The sequence below is a fragment of the Glycine soja genome, chromosome 9 (assembly GCF_004193775.1).
Source record: "Glycine soja cultivar W05 chromosome 9, ASM419377v2, whole genome shotgun sequence".
Classification (NCBI taxonomy): domain Eukaryota; kingdom Viridiplantae; phylum Streptophyta; class Magnoliopsida; order Fabales; family Fabaceae; genus Glycine; species Glycine soja.
Genome location: NC_041010.1, coordinates 456,861 through 476,637, shown reverse-complemented (window position 1 = coordinate 476,637; position 19,777 = coordinate 456,861). Strand labels below are relative to the sequence as shown.

General features: G+C 33.1%; 4 protein-coding genes and 1 pseudogene across 4 annotated transcripts; 3 read left to right on the top strand and 2 right to left on the bottom strand.

The window, feature by feature from the left end:
- Window positions 1-8: 8 nt before the first annotated feature.
- On the bottom strand, window positions 9-2,910 carry LOC114367873 (chaperonin-like RBCX protein 1, chloroplastic). The gene is made up of 6 exons (XM_028325107.1): window positions 2,657-2,910; window positions 2,269-2,363; window positions 854-971; window positions 737-753; window positions 593-655; window positions 9-476 (listed from the first exon to the last, which is right to left on the bottom strand). The coding sequence occupies exons 1-6, from the start codon at window positions 2,805-2,807 to the stop codon at window positions 402-404; spliced, it is 519 nt and encodes a 172-aa protein (XP_028180908.1). The 5' UTR covers window positions 2,808-2,910; the 3' UTR covers window positions 9-401.
- Window positions 2,911-3,878: 968 nt separating this feature from the next.
- Window positions 3,879-6,364, top strand: LOC114425319 (chitin elicitor receptor kinase 1-like). Its single transcript, XM_028392201.1, has 7 exons — window positions 3,879-4,078; window positions 4,526-4,619; window positions 4,731-4,882; window positions 4,961-5,052; window positions 5,406-5,544; window positions 5,637-5,735; window positions 6,010-6,364. Exons 1-7 carry the CDS (start codon window positions 4,007-4,009, stop codon window positions 6,037-6,039), a joined length of 678 nt encoding a protein of 225 aa, XP_028248002.1. The 5' UTR covers window positions 3,879-4,006; the 3' UTR covers window positions 6,040-6,364.
- Window positions 6,365-8,378: 2,014 nt separating this feature from the next.
- LOC114367702 lies at window positions 8,379-10,633 on the top strand (annotated as a pseudogene).
- A 119-nt stretch (window positions 10,634-10,752) lies between these two features.
- LOC114367418 (probable F-box protein At4g22030) lies at window positions 10,753-12,448 on the bottom strand. The gene has a single exon (XM_028324597.1). The coding sequence runs from the start codon at window positions 12,240-12,242 to the stop codon at window positions 10,956-10,958; it is 1,287 nt and encodes a 428-aa protein (XP_028180398.1). The 5' UTR covers window positions 12,243-12,448; the 3' UTR covers window positions 10,753-10,955.
- Window positions 12,449-14,478: 2,030 nt separating this feature from the next.
- On the top strand, window positions 14,479-19,719 carry LOC114425348 (glycosyltransferase BC10-like). Its single transcript, XM_028392242.1, has 11 exons — window positions 14,479-14,918; window positions 15,005-15,121; window positions 15,568-15,668; window positions 15,854-15,925; window positions 16,075-16,156; window positions 16,511-16,591; window positions 16,830-16,871; window positions 17,976-18,035; window positions 18,186-18,332; window positions 18,986-19,146; window positions 19,230-19,719. The coding sequence occupies exons 1-11, from the start codon at window positions 14,667-14,669 to the stop codon at window positions 19,378-19,380; spliced, it is 1,266 nt and encodes a 421-aa protein (XP_028248043.1). The 5' UTR covers window positions 14,479-14,666; the 3' UTR covers window positions 19,381-19,719.
- Window positions 19,720-19,777: the final 58 nt, after the last annotated feature.

Sequence of the window (19,777 nt, the reverse complement as noted above, 5' to 3'; positions counted from 1 at the left end):
CTTGAACATTGAGGATTGATGGCAATGCTTGTTGCTTGTTTCATCGTTGGACAGTATTTTCACTTTCAGATGTAAAGAAAATTGATTACACACAAATTGGTCAAAGCTGTCTTCAGAACCAAGCCTTGAAAACATTACCACTATAATTTTGGTGCTCCAAGTATCCCAAAATTATCATGGAGGGCTTAACAATATATTTTGTTCATTATCAATTTGTAACACGAACTTATCCCAACCATTTTATGATCTAACTGTTTTTTTTTTTAATCATAGCCATGCCAATACTGGAGTATAAAATTGGTCGAAAACCATGTAGACGAGTTCTTTCCTGTACATATACATTGCCCTAGCTCCTGTTCGAGCAGAGGGAATGAAGGGCTAATGCATTGCCGCAAGACTATTCACTTCTCGGTTTCAACGTGACTGGTTTCTAAGACATATTCCGTCATGAGCCTCGTGTTAGATTCAGTGACCATCTGCAAGACAATAAGGGCAGAATTAAAAACATTGTTGAATTACAGAGGAAGTTGAATAAATTTCAGTAGGAACAACATCCTGAATATATATAAGAAAACGTTACTGAATTACAAACCTTAAAAGCTAAACGCTTCATGTTGTCCCATTCAAAATCATTTTTGCAGTATGCTGATCGAACCTATAATAATACATCGTTGTACTTAATCTGAACTTGTTTACAGGTGATGGAAAATCAAATAATAAAAAATAATCTAATTACCTCCATTATTCTTAGGGCTATTCATGTACATGCCAGAACCACACAAAAGAAGTTGCAAGTTAGATATAAATAATTAGATAGCAGTTGAGGATTGGGTAGCTTGATAACAGTCGTTACCTAAATTCTTATGTCTTGATGATTCTCTGAACATAGTGGCACAGAACTTGTCACCATCATTCAACGAGTGTCTACTCAAGAATTCCATCAGCTCCTCATATGCTTCATGATTGTAGCTCTGCTCAAGAAAACATTTATTTGACAGATGATATTGTTAGAAAAAAAGAGCGTTAATTAATAAAAAAACAATTATTTGACAAATGATATTGTTAGAAAAAAAGTGTTTTATGCCGATAACCTGAATTAAGTTGAACAGCCGTGCATCAAATTAAACCCAAAGACATTATTATTATTATTATTATTTAGCCTTGGATCACAATGACAATTTTGGAGGTTTAAATCTTTCTAATATCACCTATATTAAAAGAGTGAGAAAAATGAAAAAGGGGGAAGATTTTGGTCTCCTCATTTTACTAGTTCCAAGCTTTTTAATTAGAAAAGGAATATTCATAAAATTCCTTTCCTCGACCAAATACTATGTTAAGATGATTTTTGTTAAATTTTTTTTTATCACTCTGAATTGAAATTGGTGACTGTGATGGGTAAGTTAGTGATGGATGAGAAATTATATCTTAAACAAAACCCTTTATTTTCAGGAAACTTCTTAGTTCTCACTAATAAGAGCTTAACTAATAGTGTGTTTGAATTATTCATAGTAAGAAATAATTACTTTTTCATGAAGAAGGCAAGATAACAAATAGTTGTTTTTACTTTTTTATGGTAGCACTTGATTTTGAGAAGTAGACTTGATTCTTGGTGTTATCCCAACACACTATAAAAAGTGTAGATATATCTTAGGATCTCAAGCAATACTTCCATTTTTTTTAATGGTACCTCACGGTTTGAGTGAATTAATGAATAACATACGAGGTGACATGTTTATATACATGTTGTGTCATTAATTAGTAAACGGTAATATAATTTACTTTCAAGATTTTTAAAATTTAGAAATATTAAAATCAACGAAAAATTTTAAAGACTAAAAAAGAAAAAATTAAAGAGTTGCTACATTTGTAAAGATTAAAAATATATTAAACCCTGCTTTTGTTTATAAAAAAGGACAATGAATTAGTACAAATCACAACCAAATTCATCCAATAATAAAAAGGATTGTTAATAAGAAAGGTTCAAAGAGTGAGTTGCGTGAATGTACAATTGATTATATTGAATGTGAAAGCTTTTTCTTAAAAAGTTTGAAGGAATAAAGACTATATATTCTTGTAGATAGTGTAAAATTTTACGACTTTTTTCCGTTAAAAATAAAGAATAGTAATGATCAGTGAATTGATGCTCAAAAAGATCTTGGGAGCTAGTTATCTATTTTCAACGAGTGGCAGTAATTAGAATGAATACAAGCGAGCACGAAAGGCAATAGGAAGGTGTGGAACAAATGAAAAAGCAAAAGGAGAAGGAACCTCAAGTTGAGCAGCAACAATCTTCACTGCAACAAAGGTGAAGAAATTGTGGAGGTTTTCAGCAGCCTTTGCTTCTGGTGATGCTTCTCCAAATCCTACATCCCGGCCAGTATAACACAACACAATACATATATATATGATCACTTCTAATTCGGTATACAATCAAATACGTATTACTAAATATTAATGTATTAGTAAGAAGTTTAGTAACAGAAATTATTTTTTTCATCGGTAATACCGACATGACAATTTTTTTTAACACTACATATAAATAATGTCATCATTAATGTTAATATTTATTGGATCATAATAAGAGAGAAGTAATGAATTCGACTTCTTCTTGCTAATAAAAATTAATAACTAAAATTTATTGAGAAAAAAAAAATACCAGGTACAAACATCTTGCTGCAGTGTAAGCGTGTTGGTCGTGATGAGATCCTTCGCTTGCAAGACCAAAATGGATAAGCTTTGTTACTACTAAGTGTTGAAGGGTAGACATAAGGAAGCTGAGAAAGTGGTAGAGTTGCACAGAATTCCATGGCTAGCTAACAGTATTTGTGTTGTGAATTGAAGAAATTAAAGGTCTTAGTTTTTGTGAGGAGAAAAAAAAAAAAACGTGTGAATAGAATGGTCTCTCCAAAGCGAAAAATATCTACATGCTTCAATCCACGTAAAGAAATATCTTTGAGCTTACGTGGTGGAATGTTAAGAACTTTACGTCCAAGGTGGAACCCACCATGTGATCACTTTTTGCGTTCCGAAGAGTCAAAAAAACCTTCTTATTGTTAATAATTGCAGAAAATGCGATTGATTGGGATTCTGATTGCCTTCTGATGGGTTAAAATACCTTAATATTGCGATCATAACTGTGATTACGGATCATTATTTAAAACCATGATGAAGCTTTTCCTTCTTCGTTTCTTCCAAAATGGCACGTTCTCCACTAACAGAATACAAGAGAGTCAATCGTTATTTTCCTATCTAACAAAGTTGTATTTAATTTCATCAAAATATCCTTCCTTCTCTTTATTCTTTGTCAAAAACTACGTTTAAAAATATTATATATTCTTCAACTATCATCTCAGATATCTCACTGTATGCGCGCACTCAAAAAACATACATCTTAAATTATTTTTCTAATTATCAATCTTGCTTTATTTAAATTTCTTATCATTAATTGAATATGGTTATAATTAATTAATCTAAAAAATCTTTTCTTTCAAACCAAAATTATTTTTAATAACAGGCATAAATAACAACGAAAAGAAATTAACAAACCATATCATATGAGAGAGATGTTCCAAAAGCTTCAAGGATATAATTTAAAGGTGTGTCTAATTTAGAACTTTAGATCTTCATATTAGTCCTTCATTTCTTACTCTCCAGACTTAATTTTCAAACAAATTTATTCAACAGAAATATAATTAAGTATTTGTACTGCATATATTAATTAGTTATACTTTCTGGTTTCTGCCGATCAGTAAATACAATAAATTAAAAACGATGAATGAAGGCTGAATTTAGTAAAAGAAGAAGCTTGTGAAAATATTGTCCTCTTGCATTATATAATATTTGCTTTAAGCTTAAAATATACTTATCTCTTGACTCTTGTATTCATTCCTATTTCATCAAATTCTAATCACAGAGGTCTAAAACTGATTTGTTACAAGAAACGGAAAGTTCAAGTTATTACCTCCACTTGACTTTTTCCTTTTTGCAGAAAGCTGCAATTAAAAAGATGGATATGCAAGCATCAAATGAATTTCTTGCAGAATTGAAGGTTCTGACACACGTCCATCACTTGAACTTGGTATGCCATTTTTCCTACGCTAATATTATTCAAATTAAAACAGAAAAAAAAAACTCAAAAAGAAACTATGCAAAAACATATGGTAGGAAATTTGGTTAAGCTTAGAGGGAGGTCTAGCTTTCATTCTACTGCTGTTCTATTTCTTTTCCCCTTTTGGTAAACTTTAACTAACCAATATTGTGGATTCCAATTCCATAGGACTTTGGTAATAGCCAGTAAAACTTTCACACACACACTCAAAGAAAAATAAAAATAGAATCTCTTTTTGTATTTGGTCCTGCCGATCTGTTTATGAACTATTGTTAAGGATTCTCAACTGATCATCCTGTGCCTAGGATCCTATGCTAGTCATGTAACTAACAAGTTACCTATTTAGTGCTTATATTTAAATATATTTCATTACTTATTTCCACAATACATGATTCCTTGCAAACACATTCTATGCAGGAGCGGTTAATAAGATATTGTGTTGAGGGCTCCTTATTTTTGGTTTATGAGTACATTGAGAACGGCTATTTAAGTCAACATTTGCGAGGCTCAGGTTCTTTTTTCTTAATTTATTTACAAATACTTGATCCGTTAACATTTTGATGGCTCCTTAGAATGATGGCACCATTTTGATTTCGAGGCTCGGAATATATTTTCTTTCTAGGAAGGGATCCGTTAACATGGGCAGCTAGAGTTCAAATTGCTCTTGATGCAGCAAGAGGACTGGAATATATCCATGAGCACACAGTTCCTGTCTACATCCATAGAGATATTAAATCAGCAAACATTTTGATTGACAAAAACTTCCGTGCAAAGGTTTATAAATGCATTTCCAGATTTTACATCCATAAAAAAGTTGAATTCTGTCATGTTGAGTCCAACTTTTTACCACAGGTTGCAGATTTTGGTCTCACAAAATTGACCGAATATGGTAGTTCTTCATTACATACGCGTCTTGTGGGTACATTTGGTTATATGCCTCCAGAGTAAGGAGCTACTTATCCTTTCCTTTTCTACTAAGTTTTAAGCTATGTATCAGTAGCATCTATAGTTATGTTCTGTTTCTTTCATTTCATATTTTTCATGTGCATCTGAATTTGATAATATACTAGGGGGAACTTCAATCTGTAGAGCATTTTAGCTTCACTAACTCTACGTGCTATTATTTTTTACTTATTTTCTAGGTTGATCTACATATTTTAAAGCACAAATTTTTTAACAATTACGTTACTTCTCTGTATTACTTTGGATCTCCAATTTTTGGACTGATTTCTAACATAATATATTGAGGTTCAAGAACAGCATGATCATTTTGACCAAGTGTGGCATTTTTGTATAGATATGCACAATACGGTGATGTGTCCTCCAAAATAGATGTATATGCTTTTGGAGTTGTTCTCTATGAACTCATATCAGGCAAGGAAGCTATTGTCAAGATAAACGAACCTGAAAATGAATCAAAAGGACTAGTCTCCTTGGTTGTTTTTCTTGGCCCCTCTTAACTAACAATAGTTGTAACTCATCACTCATTAGTTCTTTACTCAATTTTAGCTTGCCTTATGAAATGCAGTTTGAAGAAGTTCTTGGTCTGTCAGACCCGAATGAAGATCCTCGTCAACTTGTTGATCCTAGACTCTGTGACAAATTCCCTCTTGACTCGGTATTTAAGGTAACGAATTTAAGTAAAATGCATTGACAATGTATTGATGTTTTACATTATTATCTAATTATAGATTATTATTGATAAGATACTTGATATTTTTTTAAAAAACACTTTAAAAATGAGTGTCAATTTTTACAATGATAGTATAAGCTAATCCTGAAACTTTGATTTTAAATCGTGTTGAATGATGTCGTGTGATCCAGGTGATCTCACCTATTGGAAAAAGACTTTGGTAACTAATGGTTTTTGTACTTTTTTTTCAATTTTTGTTCACTTGCAGGTGTCTCAGCTTGCCAAAGTATACACATGAAAACCCTCAACTTAGGCCAAGCATGAGATCAATTGTAGTTTCCTTAATGACACTTTCATCTGCAACTGAGGATTGGGATGTTGGCTCCTTATATGAAAACCAAGCTTTAGTACACCAAATGTCTGGAAGGTAGATCATGGCCTGCTGACTCCTAGCAAGTTCCTTTGTGGGGACATATGGAATCCCGGTTTCTGAACACCAACATGCATGAATATTTCAACCGTGAATTTGTAAATAGAAGTTATATATCTAACAATTTCTTTTTTGAAAAAAGAAATATGTTTAGTCACAGTGTTTGATAAAAATAGAGGTTAATTTAAATCAAAACTGCATTTTTATCTTTTTATTTAGTTCCTGTCATCTCTAAAATCATAGGAATTAAAACAGAATAAAAAATATATGCTCAAGATGTAAAACAAGTAAAGCAATATATGTATAAAGATAATATAAAAAGTTATTGACACAAGTGATTTAATAATTGGACATGAAATGATAGCCGAAAATATCATTTTATATATAAAAAATGAGCCAAATGGAAAGAGAATTACGCCTCCTGGGTTAAAAAAGGAAAGATTAAAATGACAACATCTTGAGTATAGGATATGAGATGTGAATGTGATACACATACAATAATTTATCTCACATCTCATATTCATGGATTTGATCTTTGTTGGGGTCTATCCATATACAACAACAAAGTCATAAATTCATTATTATCAAACCTATTGTAGCATGCACAATGGTTTCAACTCAGTTTCTTGTTGTTAACCAAAAAAAAAAAAAAAAAAACTCAGTTTATTGTAATTAACTAACAATAAAGGAATCTAATTTCTTGTACCAACACCTTGATAATTAAAATTTTGTAATCCACATATAAATATTTTTTAAATATGTAAATTATAATTTAAATTATGATAAATAATTTATATTGTAATATAATGTTATTTTTAGAAATTTTTTTATTTAACTACATTTAAAATCTTTTACATCAAGTTTGTTGGCACTTTAAGATAATTATATAATTATCTTAAAGTAATCCATCAGTAATTTATGATGAATGATAATTTCATTCAGTAAATATAAACTTACTTTTAACTATTGATATTTTCCATTTTTCAATGTACTATTGATAAATTATTTTGAAATAATAATTAAAATTATAAATTGACAAATACAAAAAAGTTAAACAATATATATATAAAAACACTCTCGTCGGAGAAAATCTCTTAAAAATAATTTTTTTATTATGTAATTAAAAATACTTTTGTTAAAGAATAAATCCTAAAAATGTATTCATTCAAGATAGTTATTATAATTTATATAGGCAAAGGATTTTACAAAATCTTATTTATTTAATTTATTATTATCTAATAACATTATTTAACAACAAAAATATCCTTTATCTAATTTGTATTTTTATTTAAATTCAAAATTTATCTCTGCATCACACGAAAAAGTAGTTACTTAAATAACATTCTTATAAATTAAATACACACACAGTTCATAACAATTAATGATCAGGTTGGCTTTCTTTGTTCTGAAACCTTTGTGTTTTCGATCATTGTTAATTACTTTTTCATTTGTCCCGTGCCATTCAAGAATCAAGACACGTGAAGAAGAAGTTAATAACCTTGTTTACCTGCACTTCGTTCTGCTATCTTTTCGTGAATGCAGTTGAAATCCCAGTTTGTTGGTGTGTTTGTTTTTAACTATTTTTGGTTATTATTTTAGGCTCTTATGATATAAAACGGATGCCACGTGATGAGTTGACTCTGTTTTAGCTTGATTTGAAAGGTTGTAACTAGTAACAACTGGATATAAAATACGATGAATATTTATATTTCCATATGATTCTCTTTCTTGATTAAAAGTTAGCGCGTCTACCTTATCATCTCAATGGTTTACCAATAAAGCATTTTTTAGAAATTGCTTTATTTGGTTTATATTAAGGGTAGGTTACTTTTGATGCTCAGTTTCCTATGTCATACTTATGAACTTATGATTGTAGAATCAGTGTTAGAGTTTTTGAATTGATATTTTATACTGACAGTATATGTTGCTTGGACTATAGAAACTATAGAAGATTGGCATGTTGATGGTTGAATCAATGAGTGATACATTTATCGATAATCTATTTTACGATTGGGTGGTGTTTGCAATTACTTGATTTTACTTGGTGTTCTTTCTGCTGTAAGAATGAAAATTGCATTTCCAAGACAAGGAATCATCAGACTGAAGACAAGTTGGAGTTCTTAAGGCACTCAAATTCCTTTGGAATTCGAAAGGAACAAAATGATCAATATGCTTATAAGAGTCCAAAGTCAAGACAAAAAGACACTATGTCCTGTGTAAAGAACAGTACTGCACTAGGAATAGAACTTTCTGTTGTGCTAGGAGAACGGTCAAACCAATGTACTGATAACCTTACATACAAAATCCCAAGACGCCCAAGAGATTTTGGATCTTCAAAGAAGAGAAAGGTTCAAGATATTCACAAACTTGACATTATAAAATCGAAGTCAATGGGGGAAGATGTTTTGGTTTGCTCAAAGAGGACTGAACTTCCATTTAGGAAATGGCTAGAAGCAAAGAAGTGTCTTACTTCGTTGAAGAAGAAAAGAAAACTTGAAAACAATATCTTAATTAACAATTTGGAAGATAATAAAGTTTATGTTCCCTCAAAGACAAATTCCAGAAGCAAAGCTAGAAAAATGGATGATGTAAAGGTGATTGTCTTTCTCAATGCTTACTCTTTATACTGAAAAGTTCCATACTTCATCATAATATTTTTGGTAGGTTGGGCCTTGTATCAAAGTTTAATTATGTTTACTTGTGTTAACAGGATACTGAGCAAACTTCCAGAAGATGTCATCAATGCATGAAAAAGGAAAGAGCAGCATATGTACCTTGTACTAAATGTCAGAAAATGTATTGTGTGTGGGGCATCAGGAATTGGTATAGTAGTTTACATCTAAATAATCATTGGAAGGGTGTGTATTTGTTCATGTAGTTTATGAGATACCCTTGCAAAATATAACTATTTCTCATTTTGCACATAGGTTTCCGGATTTGTCAATAGAAGATATTGCACAAGAGTGTCCCTTTAGCCAAAAGAATTGCAACTGCAATGTTTGCTTGAGTTCAAGAGGAATGATCAAGGTTTAGTTTTATGTGCTGTCTGTAGATAATAAATTCCTTTCTAATAAGCATTCCTATGGTTCATATCTTTACTTTTCATAATACTTTACCTAGTTTAAATTTTCACATGGTCAGAACTTAAAGTTTTCTTAATGTGTAACCATTATGTAAGATGGAAAAGTGTTCACATTCAGTTTGTAGAGAAAGGATGAATTTCTTATTAATTTAATTTGAACTTTTGGTGGAATTTTGGATTATGCAAAATGCAAACATTACGCTCCTCTATAACACAATATATTTTCTTGTTTAGAAATTTCCTCTATATGTCAAGTTTCAAATGGTAGCACATTTACTTTTTTTTTCTTCTAATTCTTGTTCAATAATTTTCACAGGTGAATATTTTGACTCACACAGCTGAGGTAACGTTAACTGATGAACAGAACTCTGTTATTTCAAAACTGAAAAAAGCACACATTGCCCAAGATGAGAAAGAGCACCGTGCTTGAGAAAGGGTTGATGAATGCCTGAATGAAGGACCCTGCAAAGACAACAGAGAACAAGAGGATAACAAGTGTCCTGCTGACATCAATGGAAAGATCTTTCCAAATGATATGCCCACAATCTCCAGATAAACAACAGAAACAGGTGGTGCTCTTTGGGACATCTTTCGGAGAGAGGATATTGATATGTTAGAAGCATATCTAAGGAAACACTCTAAAGAATTTAGGCATACTTATTGTTCTCCAGTTGAACAGGTACAGTTATATTTAATTAGTTTACATTTCTGCTTATCCTTATTATTTATGCTTGAGGCTCATTGAATCCCATGTTGGTTAGGTTATCCATCCAATTCATGACCAAAGTTTTTACTTGACTTTGGAACACAAGAAGAAGTTGAAGGAGGAGTTTGGTTAGTACAAAGACTTGTAAAGTGTTTGATCAATGCATGCAATTAGTTATTTACATGAATATTAACTTTTCAGGTGTAGAACCTTGGACTTTTGAGCAGAAACTTGGGGAGGCAGTATTTATTCCTGCTGGATGTCCACCACACCAAGTCAGGAATCTTAAGGTAAAACTCGAGGTGATTAATTTTCTTCCAACATGTTTACTTATTTTTTTTTTTTGTTTTCCTATCTTCCTTTTGATGTTAGCTTCAAACTAATCAAATTGAAAATGAGAATTAATGTTGGCCAACCTTATAATATGTTTATTTATGGGGTTTTTTTAATCTTTTGATGGAACAGATAAAGAAGATGATAGTCTATGCTGTTGGCCATGCTGTCAAAGAATTCGAAGCTTTAGTTAGATGTTCTTGAGTGGATCCCATAACTGGTATGATTCTTTTGTGTGATAGTTTAAATTTTGTTCTGATAGAAATTTTTGTGAAGTTGTAATTTTCCTTGCTATTCACCATGTATGCTTTTATCTTTTTCTGTATACTGCCATGGTTCTGACTTGCGTTCTCGTACTGTCTCCAAACTGGTCTGTGCACTAAACTCTTCTGCATAATTTTAGTATAAATTTTCACATTTTTGTAATAAGATAAGATAAGTGCACACATATATGGGCCAAGATCACCTGATCTTAAATAAAGAACATCACAGTATCATATTATGAAACGAAATATATAAAAATTAAATGAACTGTACACAAATAATGGCCAAGTGTATCCAACAAAGTTAGTGTTTCAAGCTAAAACAGTGTTTCTACTTGTCAATAAGAAAACTATGAATTCTAAATATCCTTGCTGTTCACCATTCCAACACGTAATTGTACTAGAAGAGCTTGCTTGCAAATTCATCCATGGCAATTCCATCCCTTCGATAAGAAGCAGACTTAGAGGCAAGCTCTCTCAGCTGCAAACCACTTCTTCCCAATTGCATTGCCACCTTGTTTTCAAACACCTCTCCGTTTTCTCTTTTCTCCACATCTTTCTCTTCGAGTGTTGCCTCAACTGTCTCTTCCAACAGACGCAAGAATCCTCCACAGTATCTATACATTTCAAACACCATTCCCACTTGCCCACCATGCTCAAAGGAGTTAACCACAGCCGCCGATGATCCAGCCAAAAGGGTCACCAAATATGCCCATGAAGATGACCCAATATTGTCCACAAACACAGAACCAATTGTTGCAATGCCCATAAGCAAAGGCCCTATAATGGCTAAACTCTTGTTAATCTTCAACGCCATGTTTCCTAACCTCTCATAGTCCTCAACATCTTTTCTTTTTGTCACCTCAACAACCTCCCTCAGTTCCATTTCTAGCTCTTCACTCCATCCATTCATTAACTCTTGTTCCATTTTCTCACTCTTTGCTTTTCCTTCATGGGGTTGTGAAGTCTTATTATTAGGCCACCAAACAACAGGCTCAAATTTTTCAGGGAATTTCTCAAGCATGGCTCCTCCCAAGAGAGGAAGTGGGTAAGCTCTATCAAGAGCCAAAACCTTCTCTATCACATCATTCACATCTTCCTCTGTAGGATTCCGAAGAGCAATAGTAGTTTCTATTTTGGTATTGAGGCACTTAAACAATCTTGTTGCGTTTCGTTGTTCCTCGGCGAGTTGTGATGGTTGGATCTTGTTCATCACTAGTAGTAACCCTGTGGCAGCACAAAACAAGAGCGTGGATGATAGTTTAAGAGACAAGGGTGGTGCACCTGAACCTGGACACGCGGCAGCAAGACCAGACATGGTTGTGGCAGTGAGAGTGATCATGTTGATGGAGTTCAACAGAAGGGTGTTCCAATTGTCACGTTGCTCGCCAACGTTGTGGTGCATTTCGACCCTGTCGGTTACCAACTCTAAAATTGAATAGATTCTTGTCTTGGTGTTGAGAATATTGAGATTATGTATATCTTCATCATGCAATATTTTTTGTGTGACATTCACTTCAAGTGGGTTTGTGTCTCTGGAATTGTTGGATTCATGAAACGATTTTTTGGTTGATATTTTTGGAACTAATAAAGGCATTCGTCTAAATTTTGGGACATTAGTAGCATGTGTTCTCTTTAAGGAAAAAGAAGAAGAAAGACATATAAATGAGATTTGTAAGGAGGTCATGGGATTAGATTAAGAGTAGAATGAAGGTTTTTGGGTTAGATGGAAATTAAGAAATGGATGGCTTGATGTTAAGGATCTAAACCAAAACTGAAGGCAAGGGAGTAGAAAAGATTTTTGAATGTTAAAGGACTCGGCCATTTTTCTGACCTTTTCCCCTATGGGTTGTCAAAATGCCGCACATTAGAAATGGTTGCTTACTTGGTTACTTGCAAACACAAAGTATGCGACCTAATCAACATTAGGAAAGTGGCAATGTACGTTATGTTCTTTACTCCTTTTAGTTTCGGTCAGAATAGTGTCAAGTTGATTTAGAATATGACTAACTGAAAGTACTAATTTTAATTAGTAGATCATAGCTCAACAACCTACTACAACGAGTAGAGTGTTACATATACTCTAAAAAACTGGCAACAAGGAAGAATAAGAATTTATCAACAATTCTTTGTTTTAATTGTTTTGGTACAAATGGGATTTTTTATTCTTTGGGGTCAAGGTTCAAAATGGATTTTATATGTTTGAAAATGTCAATTAACTCAAAGTCTATAATTTTCCACTTTTTTTATCAGCCTATAATTTTCCTCGTGTTTATATTTGAAGACTTATCTGCACTCAAATTTAATTTATCTAAATTAAATTTATGTTTAAAAACAGTTTACATATAATCAGTTTACTATGATTGGCTTTTAGTTTTTAAATTTCTACTTGAAGCAACCAGGTTGGTGGGTCTGGCCTCATGTTTGCTGGGCTCTTTAAATGCAGGTCAGTAGAAAGTTGAAGCCCATGCTATTTGCACCCCTTTTGTTTTTGCTTTTCACACTCCTACTTTTTCTTATAATATTTTCAAGATATATTCATCTTCTCTTTCACCTTCATTCTTGTACTTTTTCGTAGATCTTATAAAAACTAGTTTCCATAATGTAGTTTTGTTCTATAGAAAATTGCATTCGCACTTGTTGAGTTTTCTTTAAATTTCGTCTGATACTCCCATTTTTTACCCTTACATAAATTTCTTTAAATTGTCCTTTTTCGTTCTATAGTAAAATAGTTTTCTTGATTCACATCAAAGTGATAATCATGGCTTAGCTCATCTCTTGGTATTATTGAGCCTTATCGTTGGAATCTTCACATCAAGTGAATTCTTTTTTAAACCTTTTTTTTTTTTCTAAAGGTAATGTTGGGTTCCACAAAGGCTAGTATCTTGTGTTATCTTCTTGGAAGATGGTTTGTTTTTTAATTTTTTTGTGTGTGCATAGTGTTTATATCAACACTGAAATTAATAGAGAAAACCTCAACTAAGATTATTGAGGTTATGAGATGTAAATCAATTAAGAGCGAACCATTATAAAAATCTTGGTGTATCATTATCTTGCCTTATCTTTGTTTCTTGGATAAATTGTTAACTACTGACCATATTCTGTGTAATCCTATGAAAAACATTATGTTTGAGGATGAATTAAGGTCAACTATAATAACTCTTTAAAAAACTCATTTGATTTGATAGAAGAGTTCATCATGATCCTAAAAAGTTTTTGAACAAAAAGTTACACCCCTCTTGATTCTTGTCCATTGTACCAACACATAGATGGGCTTGTGCGATTGAAATGCTACAACCCCTGTTTTTTTTTTCCCTGTAGACATGCGACATGACCATGAGCATCGTGGAAGTGGAAGAAGGTCTTGAAATGTTAGATGGTGTGATAATGGTTGAAATGGAGAAGAAGGTTTTGCACTTTGAGTCAGTTTCAAATCAGATCACCTTGATGGTGGTGAACATACTAGTGTTGAGTTGCATGGCACATCGGAAAGGGGTGACCATTAGCCATTAATATTTGGATAGAGACTATGTAATGTAAACATTCTCATAAATAGCTGGTTAGCTATTAACTTGGATAGTAATAAATATTCAATTTAGAATGGAGGAAGGAAGTACTTACAAGAAAATCCTTTTAACATACTTTTTTCTATTACGTTAATAGTTTTATCAAACATATAATACTTAGAATAGATTATCTTAAATAGTATTAAACAAATTAATGCGTAAATGCCATTTTTTTTAACATGTCATAAATTATCAGCGGTCCAAATTTTCTTGCGCGAAATTGGAAATACACCACGGTGCCGTGTTGGGTGCTGACGTGCAAAAAACTTGATTGGAGGTGGTGGCGTGGGACCCACAATGGGGACATGTCAAAAGGCTCGTAACGACGACGACGACGTATTGACGCTACTATCGAAGTAGCGTGTCTCCGTGAAAATGTAACTTCTCTGCATCTGTATCTGCATCATCACTGCATGTGCACACGCTTCAACCTTCAACCTTCAACCTCTTCTTAAACGTCTTATGCTATGTTTATGACAACTTTCTTATATCATAACAATAACAATAACAATTACTGCTACAACAACAGTTACCGTAGCTGAGCAATGGCTTCTATGGCCAGAGGCGCCAAGAGACGCCACTCGATAATAAGTAGAAAAATGCTGATCCTCTTCTCCGCTTCCCTTTCATGCGTCGTCGTTTTAGTTATTTGTTCTCTCTTCAGATTCCACTCTCCCAAACCCCCAATTTCAATTTCAATTTCTCGCGTCGTCTTCGATGGCCCTCCCAAGATCGCTTTCTTGTTCCTCGTTCGCCGCAACCTCCCTCTCGATTTCCTCTGGGACGCTTTCTTCCAGGTTTCGCATCCTCCTTCCTTTCTCTTTTTTTTTTGGGGGAATTGTTATGAATATCTTAGCTCAAAGCTTTCTTCTATTTTTCGCAGAACGTCGACGTTTCGAGATTCTCGATATACGTTCATTCGGCGCCTGGGTTTGTGTTGGATGAGTCAACCACCAGGTCGCAATTCCTCTACGGTCGACAAATCAGTAATAGCATTCAGGTGACATTTTGTTGTTGAGAAAGCGATGCCAACTTATTCATCAACTTACTTTCCTTTTTCAAATTGTTGAAAAGACTAAAAATGTTACTTCTATAATAAGATTTTGCTTCCTGTCCTGTTAAAATAGTTGAAAGGGGATGCACTTTTATATTGTCTTCTCCATCAAAGGCGAATTTTATGGTGCAGAAATTGACACCATGAACCTTATATATATATATATATATATTATTTATTTCTATATTGGCCAAATCGCCAATGTGGTGATGCTATTATTCTGTAATAATCTGGTAATTTTATTTTTTGCTAGGATTTATATGCCATTAGCATGATGATATGTGCATGCAAAAGTGGTTGAGCATAAAATTGTGATACTGTTCTTTGCAGTTTGTTCTGTATTTGAACATGTTTTATTTCCTGCTTATATGAATTCAGTGTTGCATTTTCAGGTTTTATGGGGAGAATCAAGTATGATTCAGGCAGAAAGATTGTTACTGGCAGCAGCTTTAGAGGACCCTGCAAATCAAAGATTTGTTCTTCTCTCGGACAGGTTGGTGTTTTCAAGTCTTGTTGTATTAATACAAGTTTCCATTAGGAGTTGTTCTTTCTATGTTTCTGTTTCATTGTTGTCTTCATCCTTCCTTTTTGAAGGAAGGGATGGGTGGGACTTGGCATTTGTTTGTGCAAACTTACTTGCTCATGGTAAAAATCTGAGTTTCTGTTTTCCATGTGCAGCTGTGTTCCTCTGTACAACTTTTCCTACGTGTACAATTATCTCATGGTTTCTCCAAGGAGTTTCGTGGACAGGTAGAAGAAGGCTTTGGTTCTTGAGGTGCTTAGCACTAATTCTTTGTTGAATGTTCAATTGTAATCAGTTCAAACTTGCATTGTCTTTTTCATTTTTGTGAAAAGGATATGCTTCAAAGGTGGAATAAACTAGTTTGTTTATATTGCAGTTTTCTTGATGCAAAGGAGGGCCGCTACAACCCAAAAATGTCTCCTAAAATACCAAGGGAAAAATGGCGTAAAGGGTCACAGGTCATTTTTCTTTTCTTTGCCATACCTAAATACTAGTATTGTTCTTTCCAATCATACTTTATTTTAATCTTTTGATCAAATGGTGCTTAGTAGAATATTTTCTTCTGCAATCTCTCGGAACCTACTGGTTAGATGTAGCCTTTTCTTTGAAACACATAATTTTAGCTTACACTTGCTGAAGGAGAAACATCAATTTGGCTAGCCACACTTTAAAAGCTAGATAACTAGATACTGTGGAACCATTTTTGAATTGTTAATTGTTAGAAAGTACCAAAAACTCAATCTAGTTCTTAAAATTTTTAACATTTGTTTCTGGAAATTATGTCTTAATTTGAATTTATTTTGAATTTTCAGTGGATCACTGTTGTTCGTAAGCATGCAGAAGTGGTTGTAGATGATGATGTTATCTTTTCTGTCTTTAAGAAATATTGTAAGGTATGTAATCGATCACAAGTTAGTTTAACTACAATTTCAGACTCTGATACTCTACTCTACTCCTGTATTGATTTGATATACTAAAGTTGATTGGTATTATATTTATATGAAAGTTGTCATACAATTCAAAATTGAATTAGAATACAATGCTATACAAGACTGTTCTAAATACTAACTGTAAGTCTGTAATGTGTTAATAATAAATAAAAAGCTGTCTAATATTCTTCTAACTTGACAGAGACGTCCACCAATTGATACAAGCAAGGGAAAGCTGAATCTGGTAAGTTTTCTAATTTTAGTTTTCTATTTTCATATTGTTACTGATGTTATCCTAATCTGTTATACATAATAGTGACGCGCGTTCTTTGCTTTTGAGTGGAAATTATTAATTCAAGGCAGGCTAGGTACTTGGAAGTTGTGTTAATTGTGCTTATAGTTCCAAATAATTGTATCTGTCTAATGGAATCTTGGTAATCATGGTCAAGCAATAGTGGGTTTAATACTGATGTAACATTAGAAAAAGACTTTGAATTGAGAGCTCAAAATCATATATATTTGGGAAAACAGCGTTCTTGGGGCATGTGTTCTGACTGAGTAATGTATAATAAACATTTAGTCCGAGCCTTGTCAATTTTCTATCTCAATCATTAAGTGCTATGTATAGCCTTGTAGAATATGTCTTATATTAGTAGCATAGTTCTGATTCTGAAAACCGGACAAGCTGGTCTGAAGGGTTGAACCGGAAAAGTGGATCAATGGCCAGATAGGTCATGCTTCCAGATTAACTAAGAACCACAATACTGAAAAATGGCTTTGAAAGTAGTAAACTGGGGAGACTTCCCTTTATTGGTTCAATGACTGGTATGGTCTTCAAAACCTTGATATGGAGTGAGGACATGTCTGTAATTTACTAGTTAGTGAAATTCTTCTGATTAATTATATTTCAAAACACATTGGGAAATTTGATTTTTAGGATTAGGAGTTTGTAGGTTCATGTTTACCCAATGGCATCTGATTTTTTTCAAGTAATAGTTGTTAAAGATCTAGATGTGAGATTTGACGAGTGATTATTTAAGTATTGTTAGAAATTGCTATTTAAATTTTCTCTCTTTGCTCCCCTCTATTATTTTGCCTTTTATTTACATCTGATTTGGAAAGTATGTTCTGTTAGTTACTGTTCAATCCCATAGAACAGCTGTTGAATGTGTCCTTTTTCTTTTTTGTTATCTTCAACAATATAATTTTATGAAGTATGCTGAGACCCTAATGTTGTTTACAGTGATAATATTGTGATGCTATTCAGTACTCATTTCATAATATAGCTTTCTTTTGTTTTCTTTTTCAATACTGATAATTGCTTGCTATGGTTTTGGTGCAAGTGCAGAAACTTCAGAAGCAGCACAATTGTATTCCAGATGAACACTATGTGCAGACATTGCTTGCAGTAAGATACTGAGACATTTATTCCATCATCATTATCTATGTTTTTTGGGGGGATGTGTTCTTCAATCCTATTTATTCTTGCTTCTGCTTTATTCACAAATTTGCATGGATATTGTTTGTAATCTTAATATGCATTTCTCTTCTCTTATAGATGCATGACCTTGAAGGTGAACTTGAACGTAGAACATTGACCTATACCCTATGGAACCAGTCTACAACAAAAATGGAGAATAAAGGCTGGCATCCTATTACTTTCGGCTATTCAAATGCTAGCCCTCAAAGGATAAAGGAAATAAAGGTTTTCTTCTGATGCCTGATACTTGACTTAAGCATAGATTTAACCATTTATGGGTTGGATAAATGAGAAGGCTCAAGATTTTTTTTCTCCCCTTTTTGGAGAGGGGGGAAGACAAAAAAGGAGGATTCAGTTAATGAAATCCTAATGTCTTTTATTGTTCTGCCACTAACTGTGGATTGGAATTTGGGATGGTTGAAACTGTTAATGAAGTAAATAGAAGTTTCTTGGCCTTCCAAAAAAAAAAAATAGAAGTTTCTTGAAATTAGTCTTGGAAATGCTTGCTTAGGATGACATGGTTGATCCTATATCACGGTACAATTTATATTCAGTAGTCAAACTGCCACCTTTCATGACAAGATTGGAGTGCTCTGATTTCTGGGTTGAAAGCCTATAATGGTTTTTTGTTTGAAGACTTGCATAATGGCTCATAAATGAAAATAATGAAAAATGATTGCTCTTTATTTTACTGCTTTTTGGGAAATAATTCTCGACTCCTCTTTTATCTTTTGTGGTTGAAGATAGATTTTGTCTGCTTATGTTTTTGCTTAAGTTTTTTTCTTTTTCTTTTTTTTTTTGAAGTTTTGTTAAAGTGATAATTACATGTTTTAATGCAACTAGTTCTGTCTCGTGACTTTTTTACTTTTTTTTAACAGGGCATCAACCATGTTTATTATGAGACTGAGTACCGGATAGAATGGTGTCATACGAATTCCACATCCGTTCCTTGCTTTTTGTTTGCTAGGAAATTCTCTCAGGGAGCTGCTATGCGCTTGCTGAGCCAGGAAGTTGTTAACCACTTTGAAGTTTCTGCACTGTTAGCCACTCCCACATGACTTTGAAGCTCTTCTCTTTAGCCTATACTGATTACTGATTACTGATACTGACTGACCTATGTAGACATATACTTCAGACGGCAAATGGGATTACTACAAGCTTCAATCGGCATACTCCACCCAAAGATTTTGATGGGATTATTATACAGCATACTCCACACAAACAGATTTTGAAGACAAAAATTGGGCAAGTTTCTGCAGATCGAATGTTATGAGCTGATAGGACCATTTTATCTGGCTTAGTGAGAGAGGTCTTATACATTATACCACAATTTTAAAACAATAATCACAGGAAATAGTAAGTTATAATATAAAAAGAATAATTTTTTCAGTAACATCTGGAAATTTTGTTTTGGCTAGTTGGAATTCTGATGGCAGATTGAAAACAAGGCTCTCTTCCAAGGTCTTCTGAACCTTCATTCCAAATTTTTTAACCTTTATCATTTTATTTTTTGTTGTTGTTGCAATTTGGGGATTTCTCTGTCAATCCAAGCTATCCATAGTCTCCAAACTTATTGATTAGCAGTGGTTAACACATTGGTTCTGTTTCTCAAGTGAAATAGTGTTGTGTTGTGGTGCTAGTGTTGCGTGAACTCACCCGCACATTGTTTC

Coding starts and splice junctions, on each gene's coding strand:
- LOC114367873 (XM_028325107.1), bottom strand. CDS start 2,807: ATGGAATTCTGTGCAACTCTACCACTTTCTCAGCTTCCTTATGTCTAC. Junction 2,364..2,656: donor CAGCAAGATGTTTGTACCTG/GTATTTTTTTTT, acceptor GCCGGGATGTAG/GATTTGGAGAAGCATCACCA. Junction 972..2,268: donor TTGTTGCTGCTCAACTTGAG/GTTCCTTCTCCT, acceptor TTTCTTGAGCAG/AGCTACAATCATGAAGCATA.
- LOC114425319 (XM_028392201.1), top strand. CDS start 4,007: ATGGATATGCAAGCATCAAATGAATTTCTTGCAGAATTGAAGGTTCTG. Junction 4,079..4,525: donor ACGTCCATCACTTGAACTTG/GTATGCCATTTT, acceptor CATTCTATGCAG/GAGCGGTTAATAAGATATTG. Junction 5,545..5,636: donor CAAAAGGACTAGTCTCCTTG/GTTGTTTTTCTT, acceptor TATGAAATGCAG/TTTGAAGAAGTTCTTGGTCT.
- LOC114367418 (XM_028324597.1), bottom strand. CDS start 12,242: ATGACCTCCTTACAAATCTCATTTATATGTCTTTCTTCTTCTTTTTCC.
- LOC114425348 (XM_028392242.1), top strand. CDS start 14,667: ATGGCTTCTATGGCCAGAGGCGCCAAGAGACGCCACTCGATAATAAGT. Junction 16,872..17,975: donor GCAAGGGAAAGCTGAATCTG/GTAAGTTTTCTA, acceptor GTGCAAGTGCAG/AAACTTCAGAAGCAGCACAA. Junction 19,147..19,229: donor CACTTTGAAGTTTCTGCACT/GTTAGCCACTCC, acceptor TGACCTATGTAG/ACATATACTTCAGACGGCAA.